At 37.5% G+C, this 10810-nt stretch overlaps 1 protein-coding gene across 1 annotated transcript; it reads left to right on the top strand.

Annotated features, from left to right (window-relative positions):
* The first annotated feature begins 4668 nt into the window (after positions 1-4668).
* Positions 4669-10803, top strand: LOC116860482 (olfactory receptor 5G3-like). The gene is made up of 3 exons (XM_032846538.1): positions 4669-5610; positions 10038-10101; positions 10730-10803. The coding sequence occupies exons 1-3, from the start codon at positions 4669-4671 to the stop codon at positions 10801-10803; spliced, it is 1080 nt and encodes a 359-aa protein (XP_032702429.1).
* Positions 10804-10810: the final 7 nt, after the last annotated feature.

Raw genomic sequence — 10810 nt, forward strand, 5'->3', positions numbered from 1 at the left:
TTTATTTGTGTTACATTACATGAATCACCATACAGTACATCATTAGCTTTTCAATGATTCATTAGTTGCATATAACACCCAGTACTCATTACCACATGTGCCCTCCTTAATACCCATCACTGGGTTAACTCATTCCCCCCTCCCCCAGCCCCTCTGGAACCCTCTGATTGTTTCCTGGAGTCCATAGTCTCTCATGCCCGCCAGAATCTTAAACATTTACATAAAGGCCTTAACTAGGTTCAGTCACATACACCATCCAGATGGGTTCAAAAACACATTACCCCCTTGAGTCTGCATCCTTGAAAATGCTCCCACCATGGGAAGGGTGGGCAATGTGTACATTCCAAGGACAGGGGATAGGGATTCAGAGTCTCTGACTGCCCAGGTTCCATGGGATGGTCAATGGAAAGTTAGCAACATCCTCCTGAGGACCACCTCTACTCAGCCAGCTAACTGGCTATGGCATTAAGCAATTCTATCTTTTTGTCTTTTTGAATCTTTACATTCTCCAGATGGAAAATGTCTGATAAATGTCCAAGAGAAGCATTTTCCTGTAATAGAATTTGCTTTGTCATATTTTTTCATATCATGTTATTTCCTCCTCTTGAAGTTTAATAAAGTATCATTTTATTTATCTTTTTTGTTGTTATTGTCAGTTTCCTTACTAGTTTTGGGTGATTTTGAGCACAAGAAAAGGGCAAAATGCCTTGTTTTGTCTTCTTTAATTGAAGAGTATGATATGATTTAGATTGCTACATTTAAACCATTATGGATTGCAAAATATTTTTGTTTTATTTTCCGCTTCGCTCAAAAATACTTACAGAATTTTGTCTTCTTTGCAACTTTCCGAGATAGGTACTTCACAGGATACAGACAATTGTAAGGCTATGTCCTTGAACTTGCAAAGTCAGATGATAGTCAGGATGAGCTGAGCTGTGAAGAAAATGCTATGGTGGTTGCCATAGAGGGAGTTCACATCTGTTTTAGGGGATTGTGGGAAGCTTTCCAGAGGAAGTGTTGACTGAGGTCATCCAATCTAATTGTACTAGTTTCTCAGTGCTGTCCTAACAAATTACCAAAGCTTAGTGGCTAAAACAATATAAACTTGTTATTTTAAAGTTCTGCAGGCTAAGAAGTCCTACATGGGTCTCACTGGGTTGTATAGTCAAGGTGTTGGCAGGATTGCATTGCTTCTTGGAGTCTCTAGGGGAAATCTGTTTCCTTGATTTTTCCAGCTTTTCAAAGCTGCTCACAATTCTCAGCTGATGGCCCACTTCCTTCATCTTTAAGCCAGCAAACTTGCAAATCTCTGACCATTTTTCCCTAGTTACATCTCCCTCTATTGCATCAGAAGGCCCACCAATTCTCCTCATTTCAAGCTCTTCAGTTAAAAACATCAGGTAAGTCCCTTTTTGCCACAGAAGTTCCATATTTGCAGGTCCCTGGGAGTCGGACATGGACATCTTTGGAAACCACTATTCTGCCCATCACACTACCTTCAGATGCAATATTTTCTTCTTTCCTCTATAAACCTTTATTCCAACCAAGTGGAATGTTCCTGCCTCCTCATGTCCATTCCTCTCCTTACTTTTACCTGTGATGCTTTTCCTTTTTATTTCAGATCATAGTCTCAAACATTTCTGTCTTTCCAAATGAACATGCACATGAAATTTTTCCAAACCACTTTGGATCATAATGGTCCCTCATTCCTCTAACATTCTCTTGTTTGTTTGGCCTTGAACCAAGCCAAGGATACATTGAACTGTGGGTTTTCTTTTTCCTGCATCCTGTCTCCACGACTAAGCTGTATATTCCTAAAAACAATAAATGACATTAATGAGCACTTATCATGTGATATGTACTCTTGTGAGCCCAGTACATGTAATAACTCTAATTCTTCCAATGTCTCTGTGAGCTAAGCTCTATTCTTCCAATGTCTCTGTGAGCTAAGCTCTATTATCCCCATTTTACAGAAGAGGATATTGAGTTAAAAAGAAACAAAACAAATAGCAAGCCCCTCTTGCCAAACTGTGGGGCAAACTGTGGAGCTGGGATTTGCGCTCAGGCCTCAGGATCCAGGCAGCACACTACTCTATCCTAGCAAGTGTTTACTGTTAACATCACTACAGATAGAAAACATGGTCTGTGTTGACAAGGAGGGTATTAAAGGGGGATAAAAAGCATTCCCTCTGCCACCAGAAATCCTCGGTTGTAGAGAAGATGTTATTTTGGGGGAAAAAAAAAAAACCAAAAAACAAAACTTGGCATGAATGTCAGTGAGACCACTTTAATTTTGTCCTTCAGGTGTAATCTCTTGAGGGTTTAGTTCTTTAGAGACCTGGCTCTAACATATTTAAAAGTATCAAAAACATGACCCTTTTATTTTGTACTGGATGTGAGTCAGGCTATAGGACAAGGAGCACTTCTTTGCTCTCAGGCTCATCTGGATGGAGATTTATTTTCTTTATCATGTGCTTAGGAGGTCACGTCTGCTGCAGAAGGTTACTACCAAGAAGGAAATTAAATTTTCCAAACCGACTTCTCGATGAAGACCAGAAAACTCTAGGTTTTGCCATTCATCTTGAAGTAGTTATTAGGGAAATAAGGATTCTCTTAAAGAAGTGAGTATCCCACATCATGATTAAAAATAAATTTCGAAATACGGTGGAAAGACTTTAGAATGAACCTGACTTTTAGGAACAAAACCTCACCAGTCCAAGAACTCAAAGAGAGTGGCCTTTGGTTTAGTCCAGCTCTTCAGGACACAAAATAACTGATTTTTTTTTTTTTTGATCTTTAAAGCAGATCTTGTTCTTTATTTTGGATACTCCAATGTCCAGGAAGAATTCTAGGGTCATAAAATTCTAGAAATGGAAAGGTCATAGAGATCACTCCCCTTATTTATAGGAGAGGCAGGGTGTCTTATGTTATCATGCTGAACAGTGGTAAGGATGGTAGCACATTCTCATCACCAACCACACACGTTTGGTATGTCCACAAACATCCAAAACCAGTTTCAGCATAGATTGTTGAACTCTTTCAGACATGAAACTAAAGCAGTGTTTTTCCCAACTGCTTCAGTTCACCATGAACATAGAAGCTTTTTCTGAAATCCTGTGGCCTGTTGGTCTTGGACCAACCAAATATCATATTGAAACGTAGATTTTCTTTTTATGCCCAGATCTCATTTCCCCTAGTAGGTGTAAATTCCTAAAAACAATTGATATTAGTGGCTGACATTAATGAACAATCACCCTGTGGAAAATGCATGCCACAGATATTTTCTCAAATAATAATAATAAACTCAAGATGCATAAATAGTGTATTAACTATTATTTTGTCACTATGGCATTTCAAGAACCACATCCTAATCATTCTACCTCCAAAGTGTGGAATGTTTTTGTTTGTTTATAGAGGGAATTATTTGAGTTGGTAATAAACATATGAACCTAGAATCTTTCTTATGGATACTCCCACACCTCGTGCTTCCTACTGGAATTTTAAATAGCTTGATATATTCTTCCTTAGTTGATGAGTCAAAAATATATTTGCCTGAAAATTTTGTCTCAATAAAAATGTTAAGCATTTTACATGTTTTGTTAATAAAATATAAATTGCCTGTCAGGATTTATGCTTTAAATAGAATTATAAACATCACAGGGAATTAAGGGAAATAATTTTGTTTTGGTGAACAAAATATTCATAGAAATTACTGATAGAAATTACCACTCATGATAAAGTCAGCTGAGCTCCCAGGAGATACTTATTTTTCTACATGATTTCCATGGAAAGTTGTTATGCAGTATTTGATAGATTAATCTCTAAGGAAGGGCATCTCTGTGCCTCTTAAACCAGTGTATTTTTTTATTTGAATTATATGGTTGGTGGAATTTTATTCACTTCATTTAACCCCCAAATTGAATCCTCTGTTCTTATCTCTTTGTGCCACTTGTGTGTTCTTGATGGTCAAAAAGTAAATATATCCAATCTCTTATTTGCAGGGAAGTCCTTTATAAACGTGAATAGGATTATTATGTGTTATGATAGAATCCTCTCCATTCTAAATAACCCTACTGATATTTGTTTACATTTCCCTTTATAAGCCTTTTATAAGGGAAAGAGATTAATATACACAGATATAGATGTTGTCTTCATGACATCTGAGTGGTACTATCCACTCCATCAAAAGAGGAACTGAAAGGGCCTTATTTCTAATCTGTTTACCCCATCCTAACTGTCAATTATCAGGATCTGAATTTTTTATCATTTCTTACAATATCACTAGTTATTGTATTCCTAGGTAGGCATTACTATTCTATCATATGATAAAAATGAAATACAGAGACTTCATTTAATTTCAAATACAATTTTAGAACCCAAGAGAGTTTTGGATTTTATAGTTAGACTGCTCTTTTGAAGGCCAAGAGAACTGAATCTAAAAAGATCAAGTATGAATTACTCAAGTTTACATGGGGATCACAACTCACAGGAACTAGTCCTTGGAAATACTGTTGACCAGTCCAACACTGTTTCCATAACTGCCTCCTCTACAGATTAAAAAAATAAAAAAAAATTGTAATAAGTTTAAAAGGCTGTTTTGTATATGCCAATTGATATTTTAAAAATAAAATGTATTTTTAAATTTCTTACATAGGTTACAACTGACAGATGGAAGATAAGAACCAGACAGAAGTGACTGAATTTCTTTTCTTGGGTCTCACAGATCACCTCCATCATCAGATCATCCTCTTTGTCATGCTTCTCTTTGTCTATGTTGTCACCCTGGGGGGTAACACAGGGATGATCATTCTCATATGGACTGATGCAAGACTCCACACTCCTATGTACTTTTTTCTCAGCCACTTGTCCTTTGTAGATATTTGTTCTTCTTCTTCCATTGCCCCCAAGATGCTCTGTGATATCTTTGCGGAGAAAAAAGGCATCTCTTTCATGGGTTGTGCCACACAAATGTGGTTTTCTGGTTTCTTTGTGGTATCTGAATGTTTCCTCCTGGCTTCCATGGCATATGACCGTTATGTGGCCATCTGTAAGCCCTTATTGTACACACTCATCATGTCCCAGAGGGTCTGTGTGCATCTGGTTATGGGGCCTTATGCCATGGCTTTTATAGGCAGCATGACTTATATGACATTGACTTTTCTCTTACCCTTCTGTGGTCCAAATATCATCAATCATTTTTTCTGTTATATTTCACCACTGCTTTCCCTTGCATGTGCAGACACTTCCATGATTCAGCTTGTATTTTTATATTTGGCTGGATTTATAGGAATACTCAGTGGCCTGATCATCATGGTCTCCTATGTTTGCATCCTGGTGGCCATCATGAAGATACAGACTGCTGATGGGAGGCAGAAAGCTTTCTCCACTTGCTCTTCTCACCTGGAAGTTTTCTCCATCCTGTATGGGACTCTTTTCTTTATCTGTGTTTGGCCTGGCTCAACTTCCTCCCTGGGTATCAATAAAGTGATTTCTCTGTTTTATACTGTGGTAATACCCATGTTGAACCCCCTCATTTACAGCCTGAGAAACAAGGAGGTAAAAAATGCATTCAGGAGGAATTTTGAAAGGAAAAATTCTCTAATGGTTTTGGTATTATATAGCTCTGCCATGCTGTACCATAGATGTTGGTTCATAATGTGTGGTAAAAAGAACACTGGGCTGAGAATAAATTCTTTTTAATTCCTGGGGAGTTACCAGGTTACTTACAGACAGTCTATATATTTTTTTCTTCAGTCTTCATTGCTGAGTGATGGGGAATACAAAAAAATTTGCAGATATATTAAAGGTATAAATGTAATGTATGCCAGAAGAAAATCCAGAATATTTATGTATTTTCTTATGTGAGATGACATTTATTCCAGACTAGAACAGCAAATACTATAAGGGAAATATGTTATAAGGGAAAGAAAGAGCTCATTAATAAAGGCTTCAACAATCTGAGGGTTTTGAAGGGGTGGGGGGTGGGAGGTTGGGGGAACAAGGTGGTGGGTATTATGGAGGGCACGTATTGCATGGAGCACTGGGTGTGGTGCATAAACAATGAATTGTGTTACACTGAAAAGAAATAAAAAAAAATAAAGGCTTCATAGACTTTGTTAAAAGTTGAATAATGGAAAGTGAGAGAATACTTGCAAAATGGGTGACTCCAATGAGTTAGTGTCTCAGTAGGAAAGTGCTGAGCATATATGTACATGTATATGACACACAATAGAGAAATAGACTACTGGATGGATGGATGAGCAATTGGAACAAATGGAAATGCAAATGGCCAAAAATATAAATACATAAAAAATTGCTCAACTTCACAATTTTTCAAGTAAATGAAATCAAAATGACAGTGCAAAGCTTCTTTTTATTTATCAGATTAGCAAACATTAAAATGATTATGTGCAATGCTGGTAAGGTTACCACAGGATATGGACAGCAATTTTACACTGAACTATGATAGCTAAGCATAAAATAGCTACATTTTCAGAAAGTAATTTGATGATTTCTATTAAAATTCACATAATCTTTGACCTAGCTATTTTACATTTGGAAATCTGTGCTACACACAGACACAAATGTTGCAGCACCTTTTGTAAGGGGAATAAAAAGAAACTAGTTTGTATCATTAGGAGAAACATACATTCTTTCTTTGAAGTGTTGCATAGCTAATTATAAAAAGAAGAAATTAGATATTCATGCTTTAGTTTGGAGGAAACTGCCTGATAAAATCATTGACAGATGGAAAAAAAAATCAAGCCAAAATTTAATCTGTAAAGCAGATCACAGTTTGTGTTGGTTTGCAACTTCCTCAGGAGCCTCCAGTGAAATCAGTAAGTGGCCCCCCCCATCACAAAGGGTAGGGCGAGACCAAAGAAAAATGCAGGCTACTTCAGAATGGTAGGTGGAGGGTTTAACAGGCAAGGTGGCTTAAATAAGTCTGTTCTCAGTGCTGCAGTAAGAATGTATGTCTGCTACTGCTTGTCAAATCTTCAAAGTTTATATAAAGGCCTTGCCAGGGTTCAAACACATAGAGAGTCCCAGAACACATCACTATCTCAAGGCTATGTTCTTGGGACAGCTCTTAGGGGCGGAGGACGTAGGCAGAGTGCACATTCCAAGGGTAGGAGAAGGGAGAGAAGCCTCCAGTTGCCTGGGTCCAGCCCACAGATCAACCAGAGCTCAGATCTCGATGACCTCCCCCAACACTTTGTTAAAAAAAAAAAAAGTAAAAAAGGTGGAGGTAAAAGTTACCTAATGTGAAAAATATATTGGTATGTGCATATGTATTATGTATATGGTCATGGAGAGAAGTGTGCAGTTCCCGCACAAACTGTTAAAAACTGGTTACTTCAGTAGGGCGACTTTGGAAATAACAAGCAGGGGGGTTGCTTCATGCTCATGTGAGTTGTTGGACTTGTTTTACAACAAATGTTTGCTTTTGTAACTAAAATTTACTTTCAAAACGCTGTAATCTGTGTCAAAATTGAATGAATGAATGAATGAATGAATGAATATATCTGTAAGTAAGTAAGTTTGGGCAAATGGACTCAATGTCTTCTAGTAAGGCTATGTTTCCATTCTAACGTTCTCTGATTTCATGAAATACTTTTAAGTACTGGTGAATGAAATCCTTGTCAAAAACTAAGTAAAATGGGGCGCCTGGGTGGCTCAGTGGGTTAAGCCTCTGTCTTCGGCTCAGGTCATGATCTCAGGGTTGTGGAATGGAGCCCCACATCGGGCTCTCTGCTCAGTGGCCTTCCCCCCTACCCATGTGCCTCTCTGTCTACTTGTGATCTCTGTCTGTCAAATAAATAAATAAAATCTTAAAAAAAAAAAAAACAAACCTAAGTAAAATGGAGAAATTCTTAGTAACTTTATGCTTCAATCTTTTAGTTTTTCCCCCAAAAGATCAGTATTTTCTCCCACCCCCCACCCAGAGTCTATAATTTTTATACAAGGTGGTAAGTTTTCTCCTTATTAAAAACATTGAAATGATAAAAAAAATGCTAAATTCAAAACAACACAATGCAAATGATGAAGTTTGAAAAGTGAAGTAAATATTATCTTAAATATATCCATGTTAAACTACATTTTATGTTTTTTTGTAGCACAACAGTTCATAGAATGGATGCTTCTCCTACTGACACAAGTTGTTTTCTTTTATTCCCCCTACAAATGATGTCCCAACATTTGGGATTTATATCCGGTATTTATATACCTGTAGTACAAGATTTCCAAATGTACGCTATAGCTAGGTTAAAGATTATGATCAATTCATTTTGTTAATTGTCAGTTTTGTGAACTTTCCCAATGCCATCTTACTAAGAACTGTTAAAACTTGGGTTTAGGTGTGCCAAAGGGAAATGTATTTTTATCTAGAAAGATCAACAGTTTCTTCTCAGTCAGACTTTGCCTTAAAATGACTCTACTGTGCATCTTCATTACATAACATGTCTCAAATCTGTCACTTATTGAGATAGTCATTTCCTAGTAGGAGAGCGGAAGTATTTTCTGTCATTTTAATGGCTTCTTACACATTTATGATGCACATTCTATTGAATGGGAATTGGGAGGAGAACAGCAGGAAGCAAATGATAATTATAAATTTCTTGAATTGCTCTATGGTCCTTCTCCAAGAATATGCAAATATATTCAAACCAACTGTCTTCCTCTAGCTCAAGTTATTGCTGTTCTGATCTCCTAATGTATTCTGCCTAGAATCTCTTTCTATTATATTCACGTGGATTAACAACTTGTTTTTCATATACCATTTACATATTACTGCCACTCAGAGACTCATCCTAAGGGAGTGATTAGAGATGGGGTCAATTAGAGTACCTCTGTGTTTTGCTCTTACGGCACCATATTCTTTTCTTTTAGACTTTATAGGTGTAATGCAGTAGATCTTAAAATAGATTTTTGTTTTGTTTTTATTAGCAAGAAATGTTCCCAACTGATTCTTCCTACAGGGCAGTGACAGAAATTCACATGCAGGTGCATTTTTTGTTTGTTCGTTTGTTTACCCTGAAAGTCTTTAAGTAGTTCCCCCTATTTTGTGAAGAAAAGGTGAATAAGCCCCAATATCAGAGGGAAACTCTCTGTTACTTAGGTCTCCACTCACTGCAGTTTCCTGATTTGTAATATTGGCTTCTGGCAGAAGGCCATTGATTTTCATAACGCACATGGTTTCTGAGAAGTCAGATATAATTTTTATCTTTGTTCCTCTGTAGATGAGGCATTTGCCTCTGGCTTCTTTCAAGATTTCTTTTTTGATTTTTAATTTTCTGCACTTTGAAAATTATATGCTTGGGTGTGGTTTTTGGGGGCCTTCATTCTGCTTGGTATTCTCTGAGCTCCCTGATCTGTGATTTAGTGCCTAAGTTTAATTTGGGGAATATAGTCATTGTTTAAAGTATTTATTTAAAAAAATATTTATTCATTTCTTTATTTAGAGAGAGACAGAGTTGGGGGGAGAGAGGAAGAGGAAGAGAATCTCAAGCAAACTCCCTTCTGAGTGTGCAGCCTGATGCAGGACTTGATCTCACAACCCTGAGATCATGACCTGAGCCAAAATGAAGAGTCAGACACTCAGCTGACTGAGCCAGCCTGACAACCCTTAAATGTTTCTTCTATTCCTCTCTTTCTTCTTCTGATATTTCCATCATGTATGTGTTACTCCTTTTTCAGTTGTTGCCCCACAGACCTTATTTAGATATTTGTCCCTATTCTTCTTCTTTCTCTTTTTTGGTCTTTGTTTTCTTTGCTTTTCAGTTTTTGAAGTTTCTATTGTTTTATCTTCAGGCTCATTGATTCTCTCCTCAACCATGTCCAGTCTACTAATGAGCCCATCAAAGACATCCTATATTTTGGTTACAGTGTTTTTGATCTCCAGGATTTTAATCATAGTTGATTTAAATTCTTGGTCTGATATTCCTACGTCTCTATCATGCCTGATTCTAATGTTTGCTCTGTCTCTTTGGATCATGTTTTTGCCTTTCTATATGTGCCTTTTGATTTTTTCTTTATAGTCAGACATGGTGTTCCGTGTAAGAGGCGCTGCTATAAACAGACCTTTACCAAGGTGGTTGCAAGGTGTGGATGACTGGAAACATTCTATAATCCTTTGATTAGGTATCAGGTTTTGGTGGAACTATGCCTCTGGACTGTGAACTTCAAAAGTGTTTCTCAGTTTTGTTTTTTCTTCCTTGTAAGTTGGGATAGGATGACCAGAGTGGACTGGAGTAGGTTATTTCCTTCTTCCAGGTGGAAGGCTAGAGAAGGCTGAAGTTGGTCATTTCTCTTCCCCCCAGATGCATAAGGCTCTGAGAGGACCCCCAGCACGGGGTTGCAGGGTTAACCAGTTAACTAGTTTCTCCTGAGGGCAGGCTTTATTAAGAAGTACATAGCTTTCTGATGGATTTCAGAATGCTTCCTCTTCTCCCCTGATGGAAGCAAAAGAGGATTTTTCTCTTATATTTACTGTGGTTACATGGTTGAACTCCTGGAGGTAAATCTCACTCTATTTTTTCAGTTCAGGTTTTCCTGTCAAGGCACTGGTTCCCATGGAAATTTCCTCTTGTGAGTAAGCTGTGACTCTCTGTTTTCACCTGTCCATTTCTCCGCTGTTGGGGACAGTGGTTTGCCCTGTGTCGTCCCATCTCTTATAGATCCAAGAAGAGTTATATTGATTCTTCCGTATCTTTAGCTTTTTACTTATTAGGACAGATTGGTGACTTCCAAGATTCTTACCTGAAGAACTGGGAACCTGAAGTCCCTTCATGGCTTTTGCAATAATGTTCTC

This window comes from Lontra canadensis, unplaced genomic scaffold (assembly GCF_010015895.1).
Source record: "Lontra canadensis isolate GAN:19392208 unplaced genomic scaffold, GSC_riverotter_1.0 scaffold176, whole genome shotgun sequence".
Taxonomy (NCBI): domain Eukaryota; kingdom Metazoa; phylum Chordata; class Mammalia; order Carnivora; family Mustelidae; genus Lontra; species Lontra canadensis.